General features: G+C 45.7%; 1 protein-coding gene across 4 annotated transcripts in view; it reads left to right on the plus strand.

Annotated features, from left to right (window-relative positions):
- The window catches only part of DISC1 (DISC1 scaffold protein), a 425,923-nt gene that overhangs the window by 145,417 nt on the left and 253,262 nt on the right, over positions 1 to 27,244 (plus strand). For all 4 annotated transcript variants that reach the window (XR_009734186.1, XR_009734185.1, XM_061404828.1 and 1 more), the window contains exons 5-6: positions 10,382 to 10,511; positions 14,266 to 14,492. Coding sequence is in view for 2 of the 4 variants with exons in the window: in XM_061404828.1 (XP_061260812.1) it covers positions 10,382 to 10,511; positions 14,266 to 14,492 (357 nt within the window). In the remaining 2 variants the exon portion in view is untranslated. The remainder of the gene's footprint in view (positions 1 to 10,381; positions 10,512 to 14,265; positions 14,493 to 27,244) is intronic.

Genomic DNA, 27,244 nt, shown 5'->3' on the forward strand with positions numbered 1-27,244 from the left:
CCTTTGCTCTCTGGGAGGAGGAGCTTTGGGTCTCTAGTTAAGAACATTTGGTTTAGAATAAGATCTGAGGAAATGTACCCAAGTACACCCAGCTACTTCATATCTTAATTTTCCCTGTTTAATTCAACTTTTTAAAAAGGTATGTTTAATTCCCTGAGCTTTTCATCCTGAGTTACACTCTGTTTGTCCAGCTCCTTCCAGCATCCCAGAGAGTGTTAGCTGTCACCGCAGGGGTTAACTGGGCACCTCTAAAGCAGATAGGATACTCAGATGGTTTAACATCTGTCTCTTTCTGTCTTTGGTTCCGCACCGCTCTGTAATATAACTGGTTCACTGGGGTGTCTCTGCTCAGCGGGGGTACAAAGGCATCGTGGTTTGACTATTCTCAGGTCTGCTGTGCTCTGTTGAACACATCTTTCCCATTTCTCTGTGGTATCTTGGGAAGATAATAACAGATGTCCGGGGCATTTTCAGTTACTGATGCTCACCCTGTCAGTCCAGTTTGAAATGTCAGTTGTATGTCCAATTCAAATCTTTCCTTGTCCAGTGTTTGGAATCCTCTCTTTGTGGGACATCGCTGCTCCCCTGGCCAGCGCAGCCCCTCATACCCCCGTGAACACGTGCCTACATGTTCACTCCTGGGGAGCTCAGGTGTGGGGTCCCCGGAGGCCACTGCAGCGCCTCCCTGATCTTGACGTGAACGCAATCTCTCCGCTCCATGGGGGCAATCACTGCTTTTTACATGTCACCCAGCCTCTTCCTGTGAGCCCCCTTGCCCAGTAGGCACACTGGTTGGGCGGATCCCTTTTGTCATGTCCACTTGATTCCTGGGAGGCTCACATGTATTGTCACACTGACTGGTGGTCTTGCAGAGGCTGGGTTGAGGGTGCGGGGGTGGTTCCCAGTGCCTTGCCACTGTTCTCCCGTTCCTTCATCCCTGCTTGATGGGCAGTCACTGAGCTGTTGTAACCCCCCTGTAGCTGTGGTAACACCCCACTGAACCAGTTATATTACAGAGCAGTGCGGAACCAGATGCCATCCCTGCTCACAAAGTTGGTGTGTGGGCGGGCCTTGCAGCAGAGATGTGACACCCAGAGTCCCAGTCCCTCAGCCACGCCTGCCGCTCCCTCTCCAGCTGTGGACACCTTCGTGCCCACTGACTGCTCTGCACCTCAGCACCCAACAGGCTTCTCTGTCATGGGGCTGTCTCTGAAGCCTGTGAGGAAGGGGCATGAGTAATGCCCCTGAAGGCAGCCCTTAACCCCAGGGTGGGAGCTGGTGGCTTAATGCCCTTGCCGCCCCACCTCCAGGCGGATGGCTCTGAGGAGCATTCCACACATTTTTTTCCAGAAGGTTCCTAGTTGGTTGGTGCTCCAGTTGCCTGGGTGGTGATCAGCTCATTATAGCTCACTGTTCATTGACTTTTTCTCCTTCTCAGTCCTTCACTCTAATTTCTTGAGAATTGCTTCTTCTAAAACCAGCCAAACTCAGCTCCTCATCTGGGACTTGGCTCTGAAGATGCAGATGCAGATGGAGGTTCACGTGGGAGATACAGATGTCAGCCTCCTTTATGGGGCACTCCCAGCTGGCGGAGAAGGTCTGGTGGAGTGGCTTTTCTTTCATCTGATTTCAGTGGGAGAGTTTGCTCCCTCCCATGTGGGGCTGGAGGTGGGACTGGGGAGCATCTCTCATGAAGGCTCTGTCTCCTGCGTGGCCAGCAGGTGCGCGTGTGTGGAGGGTGGTGGTGTGGAAGGTGGTGATGCTGTGTGCAGCCTGGGGTGGGCACCTCCCCTCATGTTCCCAGCTGAGGGTAGAAGGCTTCAGGCCTGTGTCTTTCAGCGTTTGCTTCTAATTCTGGACCAATCAGAAACTTCCACCTCAATATCCTCTCACTGCAATGATAGGAAGAGAGCAGAGAGGCATCTATTCTTGCTGTATTCATCTAGTCCAAAGAAAGTTATATTTTCCTTTCTCCTAAGACAGGGGTTTGCTCTACTGTGTGCATATAACTGATAATTTTCTCATTAATACTTTGCATTTCTCTGACTGCATCCTGTGTGTTTTCCCATGGGACCTCCACCAATGCGTACATGAAAACTGGTCATATTTACAACTTCAACTGTGTGTGTGTGTGTGTGTAAAATGTCCTTTATTAAAGACCTTTTACCAATAAAACGCATGTAAACAAAATACAACAGAGGTTTAAAAGTAAAGATATACAGAGGTTTCCAATGTGGCTTATCAAGGCCCAATATTTCCTGCTCACATCTCTTCTTTCTGATGGGAGCAGAAGAGATGAATGTTGTGTAGCTTATGCTGCTTCTGGACGGAGTCCTTTTTCCTCTGACCAGGTCTCTGTGTCTTCCCTTTGAAAAATGATTCTTTATTACCACTTAATTGTCATGTTGGGGCCATAGAATTCAGTGACCATCAGCTCTAAGTTCACAGTCTGGAATGGAGATGTACTGCTAGAGGCTAGGAAATAACTCACATAGACACATTCTACCTGAGATGTAAAATGAGGTGGCATAAAATGATCACTCTTCCCAACATGCCAGGAGACATTTCAGAACCCTAATCACAGCTCGAGCCAGATGAGGATTAGCATGGCCTGTTCCCCCCAGAGGACCCACCTCCAACCCCTCGTCATCATGAGAAGATAAGGGAGGAAGGAAAAGAGGAGAAAAGCCAGTTGACGGGAATCACAGAAGACTTCCTGAAATTTGTTTTAAAATCAGTGGATTATAAATAAAAGCTTCCAAATAAAGAACTTCCATCCTCTTGGCTCCAACTTATCTGAAGTCTGTCTGAAGCCTGTTTTATTGGACTTGGTTACTATAAACCCAAGTAGATGTCCGTGTGCCCTCCTGCAGGGCTGTCATCTCTATGTTTAGAAACCAATAATGCCCACTTTCCTAAGATGTATGAATTTTACTCCACTCTCCTTACTTTTAGACCCCAATCAGGTATATAAGGCAGAACTGCAAAGCTACCTGCATCATCTCTGACAATTTTACAATGTTTGATTGTGCCATCAGAGTGGCCTCCATCATTTATGACATTGTTTGTTGGCTGAGGAAGCTATTTCCAGATTTAAAGCACACTTCAGTGACTGGCCCAAACCACTTCCATATCACCATCTTCTCAGAATGGGGGAGATGGAAATATATATGTCAGATGACATAAATTTGATAGAATAGTAACGGATACAAGCAGCAGTTGGCAAAGGTGCTCAGAAGGTCTTGCTCAAGTCTTGTTTTTGGAAGTGGTCATTGGAGCTGAGGTTTTCCTCAGTGGAAATGAGAGCATCAGTTTTGGTTCTTTGCTCAGTTAAAACTATGATTCCATGGGGCTTCCGAGATGGCTCAGTGGTAAAGAATCCGCCTGCCAATGCAGGAGACACGGGTTCGATCCCTGATCTGGGAAGATCCCACATGCCACAGGGCAACCAAGCATGTGCGCTACAACCATTGAGCCCTTGCCCTGCAGCCCGGGAGCTGCAACTGCTGAGTCCATGAGCCACAACTGCTGAAGCCCGTGCACCTAGAGCTGGTGCTCTGCAACAAGAGAAGCCACCACAGTGAGAAGCCTGCATACCGCAACTAGAGAAAAGCCCTCACGGCAACAAAGACCCAGATCAGCCGTAAATAAATAGTTACTTTAAAAAAGCCTCTACAATTCGAGCAGTGGCAGCCAAATAGCAGTTCTTCTGGCATCGTGGTGACTGTCATTTCTGCCTGGAAATAGCCCCTCCGTGTTACATGTACGACTACATAAACCGCACAATTGCCATGAGCCGTTCTGGCGCGGGGTGTCCTAGCAGGGGGAACGTCTGGACTCCCCTCGCCCCTGTCACTCTGGACATTCCCGAAGGTGGTCCTTTGATCAAAGGCAGTGCATTGGAAGGCTTCATCCTTTTCTCAATATTACTGAACTCCGCACTCACAAAAGTCAGGTGGCAGATGTTTTCCCTGGGATGAAGAATGCTCTCCTGTGTAATTTGGAGCTATGCTGTTTTTAGTGGTGTAGGAGCTTATTTTACCAATGGCTTTTTTATCCTTCTTTAAGTGATTAATGGAAAAGACAAAAGTAGAAAGGCCAGGGATTATCCAGCACTGGGCAGTTGAGGGCCTGAAACTCAGGGCTGATGGTGGGTTCCTAGATACCCCGAATCCCTGGGGGCAGTGAGTGCTGTGCTAACATTGCAACCCACATGTTTTTAATTCTTGCCCCCGAGGGGTTTGCTCATTTTCCATACTGATTAGTTTATAGCAGCACAGCTAATTTGCAGTGACATTCGGGATTACACATTAAGGTTTATTAGAATAAAGGGAACAACACTGTGGAATGTTGTAGCAGGGGAGCCTGGCTCTGAGCGCTGGAGAGCTGAGATGCAAACCCGTCCCCGGCTTCATTACCGAACTTCCATGTGTCCTGGGGCACAGCTGTCTGTGCCCAGCTTTCTTCACCCAGAGTCAAAGTCTGAGAGACATAAAGAGGAATTTGGGTGAATCACTAGGGTTTTTTCTTAAGGATTAAGTAATGAATGTGATTAATGATAAATGGGAGAATTCCCACTTTAACCCACCTGTCGCTCCCCCCGCAGCTCATTTTCAATTCTGTGTTGATTTCCTTCAATAACTCCTGTCCCAACCCAGATGGTATCTATTTAGGAAATTCAGGAAAACTCTTAATATTTGCATAAGCAGAGCAAATTGAGAAATAAATTAGTGTGAAGCAATGATCTCATGCAATAGAAAGCTGAATATAAATGGCTTCTTGATTTTTCTAGGCCAGGGATTCATGAAGTCACTCAGTAAATATTTGTGAAGTCCTACCCAGTGCTGGACCCTGGGGATAACAGCATGGGATGGGCTGTGGTTCACCCTTCCGAGCGAGAGGCTGGGTGGACAGGCCAAGACCCTGGGGTCCAGGGGAGGAAGTGGGTTCCATTCCCACAATTGATGATGTGGTTTCCTTCCGGGGACCCCCTCTTCTGATACCTGGAAAGGTGGTCAGAAGCGCCTCTTCTTTACTCTTCATTAAAAAGGACAGTGTGTCCACTGGATGTGAGCACAGCATTCACTCTCCTGATGCAAACATTGATGTGGGCAGGGAGCGGGTGCAGCCAGCTCCCTGAGGACAGAGAACAGAGGTCCCAGGGAGAGGGCGGAGTCTGCACACAGTAGATACTCAATGGTCGTTTGCTGAATAGATTTGTTCCCTGTAATCCGCTGTACAGGGAAGGTATCAACATTAGGATCACCACCATCATTCTCATTTTGTAAACGAGGGAGGTGAGCTTCTGAGAGGTTTGGTAGGGTTAGGGTGAGTAACTCCAAGGACACACGGCTAGAAAAGGGCGGCATTGGGTCTTCTCGCCCCTGTGCAGTAAAGCCAGTCTACTGACACCTAGTGGTGGTGGAGGAAAGTGCAGCGTTTATTGCAGGCACCAAGCAAGGAGTCCAGGCAGCTGGAGCGTGAAAGGTACCTGAACTCGCTGAAGACTTTGAAAGGGTTTTAAAGGTGAGGAACGGGGAGTTATGGGTTGTGTGATAAGCTCATGGACATTCTTCTTATTGGTTGGTGGTGAGGTAGTCAGGAGTCAACATCATCAACCTTCTGGTTCCAACTGGTCTGTGGTCTACATGCCTGTGGGCATCATACAGGTAACGTCTTCCACCTGATGGAGGTTTCAGTATCTGCAGAATATCTGAAAGGACATGGCTCAGAGAATTATCTATAGCTCTGCAAGAGGAACTAAAGTTTCTTGACTTAGTTTAGTGGCTAAGCTATTATTGTTTTGCTTGATTGTTTTCCTTTCTTTCTGCATTTTCTTTTTATCCAATTGAATTTATTCTTTGACTAAAGTTTTTTCTACAGACAAGTGGTAGGTGAAGGACATGGTAGGGGGAGTTCTGTTCTGGAAAGGCCCCCATTGGGTCCTGTTCGGTTACACCAGAGCAAGTTGTTGAAGTCTCCCTGATGCTCTGTTTCCTTGTTGGCAAAACTGGTAACACTTGGTGTACAGTAAATTCTCAATTCATACTGAATTATTCTGTTATTACCAGTTAAATTTTTTCATTACTACTACTACCATTGTAATTTGCCTTTACACAGATGAAACAGAGAGTAACAAGTCTTAAAATAAGCTTCTAAATTGCGTGGTATGCTGCAATAAGTAAGCAGCTTTCAAGATTATTCAGAGTCTGAATCTGTGTCAGGCCCAGAAATCCAAGCAAGGCTCCCTTTTCTGAGGCTGCTGGTTTTTAACTTGGAAAAGCCTAGGTGACGTATTTTCTACCACTGTCTCTAAGAATATCAGGGTTGCCTCACTGCAGGGCTTGGCTGGCCTCCTTGTTTTGTAAGGGCCACGCTAAGATGTAGGAAGTGGGAGCACGGCTCCTACCTTTCCACTTCTGCAGTCTGTCTGAGCCTTGGGAGGAATGTTGGTCCATGGCTTTGGTTTATCCATCACCTCTGCTCTGTGCAGAAACCACGTCTTGTTTATTGCTGTGTCTGTGGCACCTAGCACAGTTCATGGCACATAGTAAATGGGCTTAAGAATGGTTCTTTTTCTGAATGAATGAATGAGTACATCAAATTGGTAGGAGTGAAAAGAAATGGACAAAATAGCCACACATATTTGGATTAGTTACTCACTTTCTTTCCTAAGAAATATGGAGGTTGTGTGATCCTGCGTGAATGTACAAATCAGAACACACACCTCCCCCACTTCAGTGTGAGGGACCCTGAGGTCAACATGGCAGCCATGCCCAGGGTGTGTGGAAGGAAGTCCCAGTGAAGAGCGGACAGGGTGGTTCATGCCTCACACCCATCAGCAGAACCTGCTTCTCTGCTGGGAAGACACCCTTGATTGCTAATGTATGGATAGGGTTTATTTCTGATGCATACATGTCTCTTTTGTCCAAGACCTGGAACAGGTTGGATATGTTAGAATGTTTAATGATACAACTGTTTGTGTATATGGTAGAAGATGTTTTTATTATCTTATTGTTTTTCTTTCCTTTTATTGCTTGTATTTTATAGTTGTAAAAACTAATACATGCTCATTATAGAAAATTTAGAAAATAAAAGGTTGGCCAAAAGAAGTAATTCCATCACACAGAGGTAAAAGCTGATACATTTTGGCAGATATTTTCCTATCTTTTACTTAATATATATGTTATTTTTAGAATAGTTGTTCCATGCTATATGGATTACCAAATACCTGCTTTAGAAAACAGCTATAAATAGTGAACATTTTCCATGCAATTTAATCTTCTTTGGTGACTTAATTTTAGTGGCTGCAGAGCCCTCCTCAGGGTGGAGGTACCATGGTTTACTGCTCCAGTCCTAACTCGGGGCCACAGTTGCAGTGTTTTCAGTTTGGGCTACTAAGGAGTGTGGTATTTTTTTTTTATCTATTCTTTATGCGTACCTATGATTATTGTTGTTTAGTTGCTAAGTTGTCTCTGACTTTTGCAACCCCATGGACTCTAGCCCACCAGCCTCCTCTGTCCATGGGATTTTCCAGGCAAGAATACTAGAGTGGGTTGCCTTCTCCAGGCGATCTTCCTGACCCAGGGATTGAACCTGAGTCTCCTGCATGGAGCGACTTCACTTTCACTTTTCATTTTCATGCATTGGAGAAGGAAATGGCAACCCACTCCAGTATTCTTGCCTGGAGAATCCCAGGGACAGAGGAGCCTAGTGGCCTGCCATCTATGGGGTCATACAGAGTTGGACACGACTGAAGCGACTTAGCAGCAGCAGCAGCAGCAGCTCCTGCATGGCAGGCCGATAATTATTTACATATTCTTCAGTTCAGTCACTCAGTTGTGTCCGATTCTTTGTGACCCCATGGACTGCAGCACACCAGGCTTTCATGTCCATCACCAACTCCCAAAGCTTGTTCAAACTCATGTCCATCAAGTCGGTGATACCATCCAACCATCTCATCCTTTATTGTCCCCTTCTCCTCCTGCCTTTAATCCTTCCCAGCATCAGGGTCTTTTCAATGAGTCAGTTTTTCTCATCAGTGGCCAAAGTATTGGAGTTTCAGCTTCAGCATCAGTTCTTCCAATGAATATTCAGGACTGGTTTCCTTTAGGATTGACTGGTTGGATCTCTTGCAGTCCAGGGGACTCTCAAGAGTCTTCTCCAACACCACAGTTCAAAAGCATCAATTCTTCAGCTCTCAGCTTTCTTTAGAGTCCAGCTCTCACATCCATACACGACCACTGGAAAAACCATAGCTTTGACTAGACAAACCTTTGTTGGTAAAGTGATATTCTGCTTTTAGTATGCTGTCTAGGTTGGTCATAGGTTTTCTTCCAAGGAGCAAGGGTCTTTTAATTTCATGGCTGCAGTCACCATCTGCAGTGATTTTGGAGCCCAAGAAAATAAAGTCTGTCACTGTTTCCATTGTTTCCCCATCTATTTTCCATGGAGCGATAGGACCGGATGCCATGATCTTCATTTTATGAATGTTGAGTTTTAAGCCAACTTTTCCACTCTCCTCTTTCACTTTCATCAAGAGGCTCTTTAGTTCTTCTTCACTTTCTGCCATAAGGATGGTCAGAACCCCATGAATAGTCTGAAAAGGCAATTTACATATAATTAATTTTTAAAGCCCAGACAAGAGGATCCAAAGGCATGTTTTGGATCTAATTTTTATTCCCTGTGCTCACCAAGGAATTGTGGTTTCTAAAAGCTTTTGTCAGTTGTTACATGAAAAATGATATTTTATGTTGTTTGAATTTGCTTTTGAAAACATTTTTGATGATAAACCTTCATAATTTCTCTTTTTTTTTGAGTTTCTGATAGATGTACTCATCTTTTTCTTCTTCTGTTGCTAGCACTCTTGACATTAGCAATATTTCCTTTTCCCCAACTTGTTGTTTGCCTTTTAACTGTCGTCAGTGGAGCTTTCATAGACACTGTTTCCTTGAATTGTTGACATAGTTTTGCTTAGGGTAGACTTTTTTCCAGCCTACTGCATTCAGTTAGAAATTGATTTATCACCCTTTGATGAGAAACATCTGCAAGGTTTCTGCAAGGCCAACTCACCCGTGTAAGGTGGCAGCCTGAGCCACATCTTCACCAGCATTCCTTCAACCAAATATGCCAACTCCTGTGAGTGTAGGAGAAAGAGCCATACAGATTTTAAGTGGTTTTTTGATAGTCTTCTAGCACACATTTTCTGAGAAGCTCTGACCCAAACATCTTCAAATCAGCCATCCTTCTCTGTAGTGTCCACAGCCAAGATCTGCCCTGGAATTTGGCTCTGGATGGGTCCAGGCAGGGCTGTCCAATGATGTATAATGCAAACCACATACATGATTTTAAATAATATAGTAGCCACAATAAGATTTTTAATTTAGTTTTGGCTGTGCTGGGTCTTTGTTGCTGGACTTTCTCTAGCTGTAGTGAGCAGAGGCTACTCTCTGGTTGCTGTGTGGAGCCTCTCATTGTGTGACTTCTCTTGTTGCAAAGCACGGGCTCTAGGTATGTGGGCTTCAGTACTTGTGGCTCACAGGCTCTAGAGCTCGGGCTTAGTTGCCCCTTGGCATGTGGGATCTTCCTGGAGCAGGGATCGAACCCATGTCCTCTGAATTGGCAGACAGATTCTTAGCCACTTTACCACCAGGGAAGTCCCTACTCTCCATATTTTATAAATGTAAGAAAAAAAAAAAAGTGAAATTAACTTAAGAAATACATTTAATTAACCCAGTGTATCAAAAATGTTGTCATCCCAACATGTAATGAATGTGAAAATATCATTAATGAGACATTTGGCATTCTTTGTTTTCATACTAAGACTTTAAAATCTGATGTGTATTTTACGCTTTCAGTACAGATAGCTACATGCATAGTTGTGGAGCGGGATAGCGCCCAGTCCAGTAAAGCAAGGTGACTCTGCTGCTGCTGCTGCTAAGTCGCTTCAGTCGTGTCCGACTCTGTGTGACCCCATAGACGGCAGCCCACCAGGCTCCCCCATCCCTGGGGTTCTCTAGGCAAGAACACTGGAGTGGGCTGCTATTTCCTTCTCCAATGCATGAAAGTGAAAAGTGAAAAGGAAGTCATTCAGTCATGTCTGACTCTTAGTGACCCCATGGACTGCAGCCCACCAGGCTCCTCCGTCCATGGGATTTTCCAGGCAAGAGTACTCTAGGCAACCGCTAAAGCCCCAACAGATTATCATTCAAACCAACACATACACTAGGGACCTCTTCCCCATGACCCTTCTAAGGATGAGGGCAGCTGGGAGCCACTTTGTGAGTCTTCTTTGCATTAACATTCATGTAGATCTGAAGATTTCAGGTCATTCATATCTGTGCCTATATATATATGTGTGTGTGTGTGTGTGTGTTTTAAGAGCTGGCGGTGACGACCCCCAAGCCCGGCTGAGAATGGATCCAAAGACGTTGGAAGCCGCTGCTCAGGACAGTTTGCGAGTGTCCATCACCAGGCGAGACTGGCTTCTCCGAGAAAAGCAGCAGCTACAGGTGAGCAGGTGAAGACTCTTTATGAAGCAAGACAGCAGTTTTCTAACACATGTGAGCCAAATGCAGCAAAGTGAGTCTTTGCTTAAATACAGCCCTTAGAGAGCTGGCAGTGCACCCAGGAGGCATGAGGCAGAGCCAGGGGTGGAGACGACTGGAGGGCTTGTTGGATTCTCTTTACAAACAAGGGGTTGGAAGTTCAGCAGTGTTTGTGCCTGTGTTTGCTGGTACTTTACCTTTTGAATATGCTTTCCTTGTGTGCCAGGCCAATTTGTCACCTCTTATCATTTTGTCCTTGAGAAGTTTCTTTCGGAAAGCAGGAAAAAAAAAAAAAATCTGAGCTGAGGCAATCCTTTATGGAAACTGCTATCAGATTGGACTGTGGGTAGCAACTGTCAGGAGGCAGAGCTGTGAGTGGGGACTGGGCAAGGCGGGCGGAACTGGGAAAGACTGGGAATGACTGGGCTTCGTGGGAGCTCTGGGTTGTCCCGAAGCAGTGGATACAAGTTGGCTGAGAATCATGGGGGGCTGGAAATCTTGGTGCAACTCTGAGTTATAGCCAGAAGGTGACCAGGGGCTCTGGAAGTTGACAGGGCCCCCCAGAAGCAAGGAGCCTTGAAGTTCTGTCCACACCTTCCCAAGACTAGAGAACTTGAAGCCTGACTGGGGAGCAGTGAGGAAACACGGACTTCTGGAAAATGCAGAGCTCTTTAACACATGCATCCTCAGTGTGGCTTAGCCTCTAAACAGCCGAGTGACCTTAGACAGATGAATGGGGCGTGGAGAGGTCACTGGAAACGCCCACCTCCCATGCAGAGTCTTCTTGTTATGAGTTCACCCTTCCAATTCCATATGATAGCAAGGCAGCAAGGGAGGCAAATATCATTGCAATTTGAAAAAAGTGAAGTGAAATCGCTCAGTCGTGTCCAACTCTTTGTGATCCTATGGACTATAGCCCTGTAGCCCACCAGGCTCCTCTGTCCATGGGATTTTCCAGGCAAGAATAGTGGAGTGGGTTTCCATTTTCTTCTTCAGGGGATCTTCCTGACCCAGGGATCGAACTCAGGTCTTCCACATTGCAGGCAGACTCTTTACCCTCTGAGCCAAGAGGTTTGAAAAAATGTTGTTTTTTAGTTGCTAAGTCGTGTCTGACTCTGCAACTCCATGGACTACATGTAGCCCACCAGATGCCTCTGTCCATGGAATTTTCCAGGCAAGAATACTGGTTGCCATTTCCTTCTCCAGTTTGAAAATATTTTTTCAGTAAACTGGTGCTTTCACGCTCTTGAGCTCACCATGTTGAGCACACTTGTTGAGCAAGTTCAGGTAGCTGAAAATGTGAAGTCTGATTTTTGATTCTGGATAATATTCACCAGCTGGAGGTGAATATTCCTGATAATGTCAGAGTGCACAGAACATACTTTTAGCCCAGGCTACTTGAACTCCGGGAGTTGGTGATGGACAGGGAGGCCTGGCATGCTGTGATTCATGGGGTCGCAAAGAGTTGGACACGACTGAGCGACTGAACTGAACTACTGTTTGAGGGCTTCCCAGGTTGTACTAGTGGTAAAGAACCTGTCTGCCAATGCAGGAGACATAAGAGATGTGGGTTCGATCTCTGGGTTGGGAAGATCCCCTGGAGGAGAGCATGGCAACCCAGACCAGTACTCTTGCCTATAGAATCCGATCAGAGGAGCCTAGCAGATTACGGTCCAGAGGGTTGCGAAGTTGGATATGACTGAAGTGACTTAGCACACATGCATATATTGAGTGTTTGAAGGAAGCATTCTTGGCACAGTGCTGGGGGAGAAGAGGAGAGAATCAGTGATTGGGGGGGCGCTGGCAGGCCTTTGTGAGGTCTTGGGCTTTTCTCTGACTGGAATGGGAGCCATGGAGTGGGGTTGGTTAACCAGTGAAGTGATGTAATTGACCACATTTCAAAAAGTCATTTTGACTTCTGTGTGAGGATAGGATAGAGGGCCACTGTGGAAAACAGTATGATGGTTCTTTAAAAAATTAAAAGTCGAGTTACCATGTGATTCAGCAATTTCACGTCTGGGTATAAGACTGCAAAGAACTGAAAGCAGAGACTCACAGATGTGTTCACAGCAGCATTGTTCACAATAGTCAAAAGGTGGAAGCAACAACCCAAGTGTCTATCAACAGATGAATGGACACACAGAGTGCGAGTTGCTCAGTCCTGTCTGACTCTTTGCAACCCCATGGACTGTGGCCTGCCAGGCTCCTCTGTCAATGGAATTCTCCAGACCAGAATACTCGAGTGCGTAGCCTATCCCTTCTCCAGGGGATCTTCTCGACCCAGGAATCGAACCAGGGTCTCCTGCGTTGCAGGCAGATTCTTTACCAGCTTAGCTACCAGGGATGCCTGGATAAACAAAATGTGGTATATAAATACAATGAAGCCTTTAAATTCAGCCTTTAAAAGGAAGAGAGTTCTGACCCAAAAAACAGCATGGATGGACCCTGAGGACATTATTCTAAGTGAAATGAGCCGGCCATGAAAGGACAAATCCTGTATGATTCCACGTGTGGACACCCAGAGGAGTCAGAGTCACAGAGACAGAAAGTAGAAAGATGGCTTCCAAGGCTGAATGCAGGGGGGGAGGGGGGTCAGAGTTCAGCTTGGCAGGATGAAAAGAATCCTGGAGATGGATGGTTAAGATGGTAAGTTTTCTATTACTTATATTTTACTACAGTTGAAAAAACCCAAACAAATACAAAAGGAAAGAATAGGGATGGGAATTCAAAGGTAGGAAGTAGGGAGGTGTGATGGGAGACCCTGTCAATGATTCTATAATCTTGGACCAGCAGGATACACACTGTTGTCTTCTTAGCATGTCTTAGCCGTGGATCTTCAGTGCCTCCTCCTGTGTCTCTTCCCTCCCCTACTGGAGAAGGGGTCAGCAGGTAGATCAGGTAGGGTGGTTGGCATCTTGGGGTTGTGAGGATGTGGGTGAGATGGGGAGACAGCCAGTATTAGAGCTGTGCTCTTATCAGCTGGCAGCCAATGCAGAAAACATGGGCGTATGTTAATTACAAGAGTCTCATTGGAGATTCAGGATGCTATGGGCACTGAGATGATTATCTGCCATAACACTGTGCACAGCAGGCATTCAATTACCTGCTGCTTATTTTGTTCATTGACCTCAAGATTGGATGATACTCAATTCTTGGGATTTGGTTTGCCGTATTAGTGGAAATTAAATTTATTTAATATTTTTATGAGCCTTAGACTGCATAACCCTATCTGTGGCATCTCTTTCAATCCTTAGACTTAAGAAACTATGACTTCTAATCTTTCTACGCATGCTACATTTGCATGTTTGGGGTCAGATCAGCCATGGCTTGTTTGCTTTTCCTTTCTCGGTCATGTTAGCTGCTTTGCTGGTATCTCAAGTCCCTGAAGTTTGTTGCACTGTGTTCTGGCTCTGTCACCTGAAATGAAGTAAGTGGCTTACATATTTGCTGGATTCTTCCACGTCTAATTCTTGGCTCACCACCCACAGTTATTTAATGCTTTGGAGGGAAGCTTTTTCCTTATGCCAGCTAATCAGAAATACAAAGCTGGCACGATTTTTCCAGTTCAGCAAACCTCCAAAAATCTGCCCGCCTTGAAGGGGAGCTTCACGGCCCTCACGCAGGTGGCGAACTCTCCTGTAAAGAGAGAGTTCTGAGCAGTGTAGTCGACCATGAATGGGGTTAATTTATAAAAACCTGCTCTCTCCATTCTCTGCAGAAAGAAATTGAGACCCTCCAAGCCAGGATGTCTGTTCTGGAAGCAAAAGATCAGCAGCTGAGACGGGAGATAGAGGAGCAGGAGCGGCTTCTCCCATGGCAGGGCTGCGACCTTGTGGGAGGATTGTCCCTGGGCGAGCTGCAGGAGGTCACCAAGACCTTGCAGGACACCCTGGCCTTGGCCGAGCAGATTCCCCTCCACGCAGAGCCACCTGAAACCATCCGGAGGTACCGGTGATTTCCTAAGTGATTTTGGATCTCTCGCCTTGTCGATCTGTTTATGGGATTGATTTAGTCTGCTGTCCTACATATGTAAATATTGGGTTGGCCAAGGAACTTTTCGGTCAACTCAGTATTTTCCAAGCAGTGCTGTGAATTTTCAAGGGAAAGTAGTCTTGGTATTTTGAGTGTCAAGGTCCTTCTTTGTGTAGGGCAGTCCTGTGCACCTCAGGATGTTCTACACCTTGGCTACCCAACCTGTTGGGCTTCCTAGGTGGTTCAGTGGGTAAAGAATCTGTCTGCAATGCAGGAGACACAGGCAGATACGAATTCAATCCCAGGGTCAGGAAGATCCCCTGGAGGAGGGCATGGCAACCCACTCCAATATTTTTGCCTGGAGAATCCCATGGACAGAGGAGCCTGGTAGGCTAGAGTCAGATGTGACTGAGCAGGATGCATCCAACCTGCTAAATGCCACTCTTTCTCTCCATTCTGCTAGGCACCTTCCCCATATCCTAATGCCCCCCAGGTGCCTTCTCTGTCTTTGGGATCTATTGGAGTTTGATCGGTTGGAGAGTCTGATGCCAACCTTTACTGAGGACAAGCATCTGGAGATGAGAGATGTTAGAAAGTGTTAGTCACTTAGTTGTGTCCGACTCTTTGCGACCCCATGGACTGTAGCCCACCAGGCTCCTCTGTCCGTGGAATTCTCCATGCTAGAATACTGGAGGGGGTTGTCATTTCCTTCTCCAGGGGGGAATCTTCCTGACTCAGGGATCGAACCTGGGTCTCCTGCATGGCAGGCAGATTCTTTATCGTCAAAGCCACCAGGGAAGCCTGGAGACAGAGGAGGAAATGAGCTACTAAGAGGGGAGACTCAATCAGTGAGCAGGAAGAAGAAATTATTATTCATGACAACCAACATTTATTGAGTCTTACTGTGTGTCAGGCGCTGTGCTAAGCTTTACCCTATGAGTGGTGTCCATTTTTACATCCATCTCACAGATGAGGACAAGAGAGTTTAGGAAGGTCACATAGTTTGCCAAAGTCCCAATTGATAAGAGGCAAAACTGATACTAAAATTCGTGTTTGTTACGTCAAAGCCTTGTTTCTTATCCATTTGTTGTGGAGGGAGAACCTTCCCTGTGTTTTGTGTTGAGGAAGACACAAGAGATATGTGTGGACCTCTGACCTTCTGGGAGGTCATTGCCTTATTCTGGCCAAAGATGGAACCCGCCCTTACTCCTATTAGACAGAAGTCGAGCCGTGCCCTGAAGGAGAGGCAGCTGGTGGTGAGGCTTGAGGGTTCAGTGGGTACAGCAACGAGGGGAATGAATGTGCTGCTCGATAATTACGCTGCAGAAAAAACTTAAGAAAGCTTCACCACCTGTAGCGGTTGAGAATATGGACTCTTGCTATCTACTCCGGAGTAGGCAATGGCACCCCACTCCAGTACTCTTGCCTGGAAAATCCCATGGACGGAGGAGCCTATAGGGCTGCAGTCCATGGGGTCGTGAAGAGTCAGACACGACTGGGTGACTTCACTATCACTTTTCACTTTCATGCATTGGAGAAGGAAATGGCAACCCACTCCGGTGTTCTTGCCTGGAGAATCCCAGGGACGGGGAAGTCTGGTGGGCTGCCATCTATGGGGTCGCACAGAGTCGGACACGACTGAAGTGACTTAGCAGCAGCAGCAGCTATCTACTCATCCACATATTAGTTGGAACCACTTATTATGGGGGGGCTGTTACTGGGATGAACGGAGTTAATATGTATCAATATAGAGGTCATATGCTGGTGCCCGGGTGGCAGCACGCCCCTTTACGGTCATGTAACGGTGCCTGTCCTTTCCATCACAGGGATTTCCATCTTCAGAAGCCTTCTAACTGCCGTGCAAATGAGTCGTAGACTGTTTAGCAAGTATCTGCTCCCTGTACACATGCCACACTCAGTATCAGCTGGGATGCTTGTCCAGGAAGATGCTCACCATGTCCTCCCCTCCCCGTCCCAGCCCTGATATTTCCCTGCAGAGCTTTAACCCTGGGCTCCATCCATGGAGAAGGGGAAGACGTGGGTTGTTGCCAGATTTTAGTCAAAGGAAGCTGACCACCAGGTCTGCCCGTGCCCTTTCTCCTTCACCCCCACGGTGCAGCCTTGGCCTCCGGTGACCTTTCCTACTCCTGCTTCCCGTATCCCTCCTGCGGAAGTCTTTCTACACACACACACACGCACACACGCACACATGCACACAAACATGCATATACAAGCACACACATATGCATGCAAACACATACATATATACACATGCACACTTATACATGTGCACACACATGTGAAAGTGTGAAACCATTAGTTTCCCAGTTGTGTCCAGCTCTTTGCGATCACATGGACTATAGTGTACCAGGCTTCTTTTTCCATGGAATTCTCCAGGCAAGAATATTGGAGTGGGTTTCCATTCCCTTCCCCAGGGGATCTTCCTAACCCAGAGATTGAATCCGGGTCTGCTGCATTGCAGGCAGATTCTTTACTATCTGAGCCATCAGGGAAGCCCATACACACATACATACACACACATGCACACACATACACACTCATAGACAGCACACACACACACATGTGGACACACACACATGATGTTACATATCATGTGTAATCATGCATGTGATATCTGCATTATAATAGACAGAGGTACTGATATATGGGCTTCGCTGGTGACTCAGATGGTAAAGAATCCTCCAGCAACACAGGAGACATGGGTTCTATTCCTGGATTGGAAAGATCCCCTGGAGAAGGGAATGGCAGCCCACTCTAGTATTCTTGCTGGAACAGAGGAGCCCGGCAGGCTACAGTCCATGGGGTCGCAAAGAGTCTGACAGGACTGAGTGACTAAGCACATACACACGTTAATATATAAGGAATATTTATATAACATGAAATATACATATACATTTGTTTTTACAAACGCAATTTACACATGAGGCTGAAAGTGAGCCTCTTTCTGCCCTACTGTCCAGATGTGTCCTACTTATTTCTCCTTTCGCTCTGAGCAGCACAGAGGCTAGTTTTACTCCTTTCATGTCACTCATAAGCTCTATCGAGGGGAAGCACTGGGGTGTGCTTACCTTTGAGCCTGCTGCAGGATTCACAGTGCCTCTGTGCTTTGAGCTGAGTCCCTGGGCAGCGTACCGGCAGGTGTGACCCATCCTTGCAATTGCACAGAGATGCCCCGGGCAGAGGCTGCTTTCTCACTCATCAACTCACGGCTCGCAGAGCAGCCCACGTGGTGGGAGGGCTGGGCTTGTTGTTCTTATTTAACAGTTGAGGAAATAAAAGCTCAAAGTTTCCAGGGGATGCAGTTGGTTAGAGACTACTTATATCCACCTGTAGGTGCTTCTGGGTCTGAACCATTGAAAGAGTTTCCACTTAGAGGCCTCAGTCTAAAACAAGGCACTCCCGAGTATGGTGGCTGATGGAGCTGGGCCCCGGAACTCAGATCTTACCATTTCTAGTCTGTTATGATGCCCATGTGCTCCAGCTTTGCCTTTTTAATCAGGATGAGAAGCAGTCGAAATAAAAGTGTGACTTTTGCTAAGTCATCCAGTGCTCTAATCAACTGAACAGGCTCTTGAAAGACCTTTCAAGGTGTGTGGCAATCCGATTCTACAATACTCTTAGGGAAATCGGATGCAAGGCTGGCTCTTGACCGTGCTGCGGTGCTGGCTGGGGGCTCCTCGGGGAGGACCCGTCATCCCCGAGCCCACTTGTGCCCGGGAGGCTACAGAGTTCAGTCAAGAGCAGCCTGTCACTTTTTGTGCCTATCTGCCTGTAGGAACACCCGGGCATCTCGGTGACCTGAACCCAGCAGGGCTCTGTATAGGAGCGAGGCCTAGGAATAAAAGGACTAAGAGTTGCCCAATGAGGGTAGGAGGAAAGATCCTGGGATCATTAAAGGTAGAGATCAACATGGGAAACTTACCTGCTGGTCCAGTGGCTAACATGCCACACTCAATGCAGGGGTCCTGGGTTCAGTCCCTGGGTTGGGAAGATCCCCTAGAGAAGGGAATAGCAACCCACTCCAGTATTCTTGTCTGGAGAACTCCTTGGACAGAGGAGCCTGGTGGGTTACAGTCTGTGGGGTTGCCAAGAGTTAGACACAACTGAGCGACTTTCACTTTCAGCCCCCCTGTAACTTACAGCTGGCTCTGTATCCATGGTTTCTCGGCATCCCCAGATTCCACCAACAACCAACCACCAACAGTATATGCTAGTGAAAAATAGCTGTGTGTAAGTGAACTCTTGCAGTTCAAACCTGTGTTGTTCAAGGGTCAACTGTAGTTTCTTCTCAGACCCAATGGAGAGATCTGGACAAATTGTGAAATAGGAAAATCTTGGTCTTAGGAAGAGAGGTTAGAGAAAGCTGGAGAAACAGACCATTCAACATCCTAACCATCTTTGTCATCATCCACGAAGGTTTTTCACGGAGGCCAGCTATAAGCTTAGGATGCTGTCTGGGGAGGAGCTGCTTCTGATCGACTCTATCAACAGTGTGCAAGTTCAAGGGGAGGTTCTGCTTCTTTGCCTGGATAAACCACGCACTGGTTTGGGGAGGAGTTTCCTAAGAGCACTTGGCATTCCTGAGATAACTGCTGCTGGAGACTCTGCTTATGTGGGCGCCTTACGTTCTGACTGTAGCTTGTTGGGGGAATCCTTGGGCTGATGTTTGAGAAAGACTGAAAGTAGAAGGGCACGTGCTGGGGATGAGAGACCTGGCAGCTTAATATTTGGGTATTTTGATAGAAATCAAAGCAGCAGTTTAAATTTTCTGATGTTTGTGTTTTGGATAAAATAACATGTGTGTGTGCATATGTTAATTGCTCAGTCATGTCCGACTCTGCAACTCCATAGATTGTAGCCCGCCAGGCTCCTCTGTCCATGGAGTTCTCCTAGCATGAATACTGGAGTGGGTTGCCATTCCCTTCTCCAGGGGATCTTCCTGATCCAGGGCTCGAACCCTGGTCTCCTCCATTGCAGGCAGATTCTTTACAGTCTGAGCCACCAGGGAAGCCCAGGATCAAATAATTTATCAGGATGGAATGAAGAGCTGCCTTCTCAAATATCCGAGTTGCCTTCCAACGGACCAAAGAGAGTGGATTTCTTCCTCCAAACAAGAGGAGAGTGTTTTTAACTACTTGGGTAGTAGGCACTCCGCAATGTGAAAGCTTACAGGGTAGGGATGGGTGAGAGACAGGAGCCACTCGGAAGACGAATGTTCTTTGCAATTTCCCTCATCCCTGGGATTCCAGTCCTTTGGCTTTAGAACAGACTCCTTGTTTCTTCCTTCAAGTCTTCCTGTGATGGGAGAGGTCTAGAAGGACAGCTATTTTTCTGGTAAGCTTGATCCACTCTCCCTTGGGAACCTACCCTTCCCTTCTCTGTAGTGGGATTGGGGGGTGGACTAGGGGATGGGAAGAATGGGGACAGAGGGAGGGAGGAGGTGACAGTTTCTGGGGTTTTCCTGGACCATGTCTCCCCATGTGGGATGTGAGTGTCCGTCTGTGTATTTCTGTAAGTGGAGGAGGGTTGTGATTTGCAGCTCATCTGCCTCTAGGACGGTCAGCTCAACCCCTTTTGTTGGTCTGGGAGCCTTGAGCATGAGTGGAGGCAGGGCCGACTGTGACCTTGGCTGACCGCAAAGCCAGGTAGGAATGTAGTAGTAACTGACAGAGTGAGGGCTCCATTACTTGCTAACATTCCTTAGAGATGCTTGGCTGCTTTGTATTAGTCTGTGGTTGAGTTCTTCATTCCTCGGCTCCTGGAATTTTTCATGCTTCAAATGAAATGCATTCTGGCAGCTCATGGATGAATCATCTCTGGTTGTACAGTTGGGAGAAACATGTCACATCTTTTTATAAACCATTGGCACAGACTGCAAAACAAACACAAGCTCTGGTTACTGCGAGACCGGTTGGACCTTGGTGGGTGTGTCTGAGTTGCTGGGGGTGTGGGTGGAGAGCTGGGCCTGCTCCCTGGTCCCCATGACTTAACCTCCTAGGGCCCCTTGGCATGGCTGACCAGTTCTTAGAGGTGCTTAAGCCTCCCATCATACCTACCCTCAGCCCACAATGAGCAGCCAGGCTGATGTAACAACTCTGTTTAAGTGAGATTTGAAATAATGAAATTCAGCACAGTTCACAATTGACTGGGAAAAAAACATCAATAGTCCCACTTTCCTCCGAGATACTTATCTTATTATAGTTAAAAGTCACAGTGAAACAGCAAGGCCTGAATCAGAAAACAGACTCCAGGGTGTGGGACGAGCATAGCTGATTCTCAAAGGGTGTGTTCAGGGGTAAGGGAAGCAGCTGTGTGTGTCCTGGCGATGAGCCTGGACAGTGCAGAGTTCAGAAGAAATGCTCCTGATCTCCACGCCTCTTCTCCACTTGCTGTGATTGTGTGCTTTAGTCTCTACTTCCGGTCTTTGCTTTTCTTCTTTCTTGCCTTTGTCCTTCATCTAGTTGGTTTGTCAAGACAGGGGCTTGCAGAAAGAAAAACACCAATACAGTATACTAACGCATATATATGGAATTTAGAAAGATGGTAACGATAACCCTGTAAGCGAGATAGCAAAAGAGACACAGATGTATAGAACAGTCTTTTGAACTCTGTGGGAGAGGGAGAGGGTGGGATGATTTGGGAGAATGGCATTGAAACATGTATAATATCATATGTGAAACAAATCGCCCATCCAGGTTCGATGCATGATACTGAATGCTTGGGGCTGGTGCACTGGGACGACCCAGAGGGATGGTATGGGGAGGGACGTGGGAGAGGGGTTCAGGATGGGGAACACGTGTATACCTGTGGCAGATTCATGTTGATGTATGGCAAAACCAATACAATATTGTAAAGTAATTAACCTCCAATTGAAATAAATAAATTTATGTTAAAAAAAGAGAAACTACAAGGAGGAGAGCAAAATAAACATAAGTAGAAGGAAAATGTTTTGTTGCTAAACAGCAGCAATTAGAAAAGTACAAAATAGGCAATAGAAAATTAATAAAGCTAAAAACTGGCTTATTGAAAAAAAAAAAGACAGGGGCTTGATGGGACTGAAGTACGAGGACTCATCTGGAGGAGGGGGACTGCTTTGCGTTGCTAAAACTGATAGGTTTTGAGGTGAGATTCTGACTTTTTTCCCTTTATTTTTAAAACAGACACCTTGCTTTTCCCACAGATTCATGAGGCAGGCAAATCTTTGCCCAGAGACTCAATGAATGCAGTGAGGTTGCAACGTATAAGTGGCATGAGACTGACACTTCTTGCAGGAAGTCTTCCTTGATTAGACAGAGTCCTCAATGTTCAAAACAGCTCTCATGTTTATCATCCTTCTTATTTTGATTTGTAATCATAAAAATACATTAATTTAAATATCACTTTATGCTTCCCTAGTGGCTCAGTGGTAAAGAATCTGCCTGTAGTGCAGGAGATACGGATTCAATCCCTCAGTTGGGAAGATCCCCTGGAAAAGGAAATGGCAACCCACTCCAGTATTCTTGTTAGGGAAGTATCATGGACAGAGGAGCCTGATGGGCTACATAGTCCATGGGGTCTCAAAAGAGTTGGACGTGACTTAGTGAGTAAACAATAACAAATTATTTACAAAAGTTCATTTCTGCTCACAACCCTATAAGGTATGTTGGGCAACACACTGGTTTTTGCAATGTCTTTTGTAGATGAGGCTGCTGAGGGTCCAGATTCACACTGCAGTAGAGTCCTGAGGTCTTTGGCCAGGTTTTGAAATGGAGGGCAGAGAGGTGGTTAGCATGGATGGCCTGGAAGAGAGCGGGGCTTGGGGCAGGTGCGCCTGACAGGCAGGGAAAGGTGTGCAGCTGATCCAAGTGAGAGAGAATGCTGCCGTTTCAGGCCAGCAAGTTCTCTCTCAGCCCAACGGGTCACAAGGTGGCACCTGAGAGGGATCAGGGCAAACAGGTCTCCAAACACAGGCAGCCTGGGGAGACCACCAGGCAACTGACTAGGTCAGAGGGGTGGCAGCAGTTTCAAAGACAGGGGAGCAGGAGAGGAGCTGCGGGAGGAGAGGACCTGCTGGGCGCCCACAGAACAGGAAGTCTTGTTTATCAGTGAAGGTTTGAACTGGATAACGCTGGCCGTCCCTTCCAGGTCTCGAACACTTTGCACTTTCGGACTTTGTAAAATAGGTTAAAATAAATGGCTTCAAAAAATCGGTAATTCTGTTCCTCATAGCCCCCAAATATGTTCCCCTGTAATGTTCCCTAGGCAGGTGACAACCATCCAGACCTGCAGTGCTCAGGGTCATTCTTTTCTAAATGAGTCACTGCTAATGACTGCTAGTGATGGTTTATTTGGTCGGTCGTGTCCAACTCTTTGCGACCACATGACTGTAGCCCACCAGGCTCCTCTGTCCCTGGGATTTCCCGGGCAAGAATACTGGAGTGGGTTGCCATTTCCTTTTCCAGGGGATCTTCCCGACCCAGGGACGGAACTTGGAACTCTTGCGTGGTGTCAGGTGGATTCTTTACCAGCTGAGCCACCAGGGAAATCCACTAGATGAAAATGGAGTTGGTCTCCCAGTGGCCACTGTTTAGAGTTGGGAACTGACTGTTGTATCCTCCTATTTCCTTTGGAAAGTCATCATCACAGACAAAGGAAAGTTTTTACAGGGCCACAACTTGGAAAAGAAGGAAAGTCTTGGAAAAGAAGGAGAAGATTGAAACTACCACCTGTCTGGGCATGTGTGGATGCCACTTACCTGGAGGAAACAGGACCCTGACTTCCGTATTTTGTTTAGTACATTTGAGAAATCCCAAGGAGGAATCTTATCTTACCTACAGATTAAAATAACAACAACTTTATTTTGTGCTAAAGTAAATTTATTAGGACTGAAAAAATGTAAAACAAAGGACGATTTAAAAAAGAGCAGAGGAGGATGAAAAAGTGGCTATATATTTTAATTTTATTTATTTATTTTGAATTATTTACTAATTTATTTGCCTGTTGTTGTTCAGTCGCCCAGTCATGTCTGACTTTGCAGCATGCCAGGCCTCCTTTGCTGCACCCCATCGACTATACCACGCCAGGGCTCCCTGTTCCTCGCTGTTCCTGTTTCCTAAAGTTTGCCCAAGTTCATGCCCATTGCACCAGGTGTGGCATGTATGATATAATCCCTGAAAACAAGTGAAAGAAAGTAAAGTTGCTCAGTCATGTCCAACTCTTTGCGACCGCATGGACTGTAGCCTACCAAGCTCCTCCGTCCATGGGATTCTCCAGGCAAGAATACTGGAGTGGGTTGTCATTTCCTTCTCCAGGAGATCTTCGCGACCCAGGGATTGAACCTAGGTCTCCCGCATTGTAGGCAGACGTTTTACCATCTGAGCCACCAGGGAAACCGGGGCCCCTTGCATTGGGGGCACAGTCTTAGCTATTGGACCACCAGGGAAGGTCCTGTGGCTATTTATTTTTAAATGCTGTATTTTAATATTTTATAAATTCTCCGTGCTTTGTTTTCTTCAAGGAATTTACAACATTTATTATTATTTAGGTAGTTATTTTGGGAAACTTGTAATATATGGACTCATCCATTCTTCTTTTATAACTTGGGTATCTGATAAACTATTTTTGACTAGAGCCTCATGGATTCTCAGAGACTGAAATGACTGTAGCTGGTTCTCTGGGTGCTGTGACTGTGAGTCAGCTCTCGGCCTAGGTGAATGCATGTGGCCTCTTCTAATAGTTTTTATTCTGGTTAATTTCAGTTTTTATTTTTCATTATTGTCAACTTGAGAATTGTCCTATGCTTAATTTCTATGTAACTTGCGTGTGTTCTACAATCCTCCATCCCCTTTCATCAAATTTTCTTATTCCTGATAAATCCTCAACGTGTTATCCTATCTTCCGGTTGTAGGTTTTTGGTTCCTGCTTTAACTTTTCAGATGTTAAAGAATACACCTACCTAAACTGTTCTTCATTCTTTGAGCTGAAGATTTAAAGCTCTTCCAGCAGAAGTAATTCAGTTCTGCTGAGAGATCCTTTCCCAGGGACTACAGCAAATATCCCCAGGTCTGGAACATCTGCTCCTTACTGGCTGAGACTTCAGTTGGTTAGTAACACGTCTTTTCCAAGCTGTACCAGGGCTTCCCTGGTGGCTCAGATGGTAAAGAATCTGCCTGCAATGCAGGAGACCTGGGTTTGATCCCTGGGTCTGGAGAGAGAAGAGAATACCTACCCACTCCAGTATTCTTGCTTGGAGAAATCTATGGACAGAGGAGCCTAGCGGGCTACCGTCCAGAGGGTCACAAAAAGTTGGACACGACTGAGCAACTAACACTTTCATTTTTCCAAGCTGCTCAAGGCCTGCCCTGCCCTGCACTGATTCCTAGGCTGCTAGAAAGTCATGTACCAGGACCTCTAGGTTTCCTTTACACACAGGCAGGGAGGCCCTGTGCCTTATACATGGGGGTCATTTTTTTTGTTACTGTGCTCATGCTGGCCACCATTATCAAAATTACTTTGTACATCCTTTTGGACAGGTTCCCTCAGCTTCCTCTTTGAGTGGTATTGATATTGGTGTTTGATTATTTATTCAATTATTTGTTTAGTCAACTGGATTTTTTTCCTGCTGTTTATTCATTTTCTTTATGAGCAGTCTATTTTTGCAATCTTTTATTCAATAAAATGTGTAAATCTTTAGCTTACCCACTGAAGCATTTTAGGATGTGAAATTTATAGTATTCCCCAGTTTCAGGACTCTGACTGATGTGTTGCTTTGTCAGCGAGTTTTGAAAGAGCCTGAGAGAAATCTAAGGTTTAAGCTGTGTCTGCAGCTTTATATGAATACGCTTATTCTTGGCCAGTTGGCAGATAGTTAAAGATAAATCAGAAAAGCATTAGTTCAGTCACTCAGTTGTGTCTGACTCTTTGTGACCTCATGGACTGCAGCATGCCAGGCTTCCCTGTCCATCACCAACTCCTGGAGCTTGCTCAAACTCATGTCCATTGAGTTGGTGATGCCATCCAATCATCTCATCCTCTGTCCCCTTCTCCTCCTGCCTTCAATCTTTCCCAGCATCAGGGTCTTTTCCAATGAGTCAGTTCTTCATATTAGGTGGCCAAAATATTGGAGTTCAGCTTCAGCATCAGTCCTTCCAATGAAGATTTAGGACTGATTTCCTTTAGAGTTGACTGGTTGGATCTCCTTGCAGTCCAAGGGAATCTCAAGAGTCTTCTCCAACACCACAGTTCAAAAGTATCAATTCTCTGGTGCTCAGCTTTCTTTAGAGTGCAACTCTCACATCCATACTTGACTAATGGAAAAACCATAACTTTGACTAGACGGACCTTTGTTGGCAAAATAACGTCTCTACTTTTTAATATGCTGTCTAGGTTGGTCATAGCTTTTCTTCCAAGGAGCAAGCATCTTTTAATTTCATAGCTTCAGTCACCATCTGCAGTGATTTTGGAGTCCAAGAAAATAAAATCTCTCACTGTTTCCATTGTTTCCCCATCTATTTGCCGTGAAGTGATGGGACCAGATGCCATGATCTTTGTTTTCTGAATGTTGAGTTTTAAGCCAACTTTTTCATTCTCCTCTTTCACTTTCATCAAGAGGCTCTTTAGTTCTTCACTTTCTGCCATAACACTGGTATCATCTGTGTATCTGAGGTTACTGATACTGCTCCCAGCGATCTTGATTCCAGTTTGTGCTTCATCCATCCCGGCATTTCACATAATGTATCCTGCATATAAGTTAAATAAACAGGATAACAATATTTAGCCCTGACATACTCCTTTCCCTATTTGGAACCAGTCTGTTCCATGTCTAGTTCTAACTGTTGCTTCTTGATCTGCATACAGATTCCTCAAGAGGCAGGTCAGGTGGTCTGGTATTCCCATCTCTTGAAGAATTTTCCACAGTTTGTTGTGATCCACACAGTCCAAGGCTTTGGCATAGTCAATAAAGCAAAAAGTAGATGTTTTCTGGAACTCCCTTGCTTTTTAAACTCAAAACAGAAAGTAAAACCTTTCAGGTAAACCTTAGAGTTATAGAAAGTATACATGTTTAGAATTTAGGAGAAACAACATACATTTAAAAAATTTTTTGGATTAAGTGGAAATGCAAGCATTTCTTTTAAAAACCCTGAAAGCAATGGGATATTACTTATTAAGTAGTCAGAATTAGGGGAGCAGTGAAATGGAAATTGGATGTTACCTTTGGATCCCTTAACAGAATAAACCCAGAGGCAGGATCATATTCCCCCTGGATCAAATTGTAGGGTTTGAAGGATTGAACTCACAGGAATTTTGTGGCGAAAAGCTCTAGAGGCCCAAGAATAGAAATCTTTTTGAATGTTTATATACATTTGGGTTATGACAGTAGTTGAAATCTGGCACCATCTTGGTTACTAATCTTCAGAAAATAAGAGACCAGTAATTTATTTTCTTACTGTATATAAAAAGATATCTTTAAAATAATTTGGGAGGAAGAGGTGGAAAGGCGAGTAGTTATGATCTAGACATAGGGTCCTTCATTTTTGTGACTCCATTCATTTTTTCGTTTATTGGGCAACTAAAAGCTCTTGCAGACAAATGCCTCTAAGTCAAAATGTTTTTGGCACCTGCATTATAATTTCAGTTTGGAATATAATTGTTTGAGAGGCAGCAGGAAGAGTTGGTTGAAATAACACTTGGAATATTTGGATAAGCCAGATAACAAATTCATCAGT

This window comes from Bos javanicus, chromosome 28 (assembly GCF_032452875.1).
Source record: "Bos javanicus breed banteng chromosome 28, ARS-OSU_banteng_1.0, whole genome shotgun sequence".
NCBI lineage: Eukaryota > Metazoa > Chordata > Mammalia > Artiodactyla > Bovidae > Bos > Bos javanicus.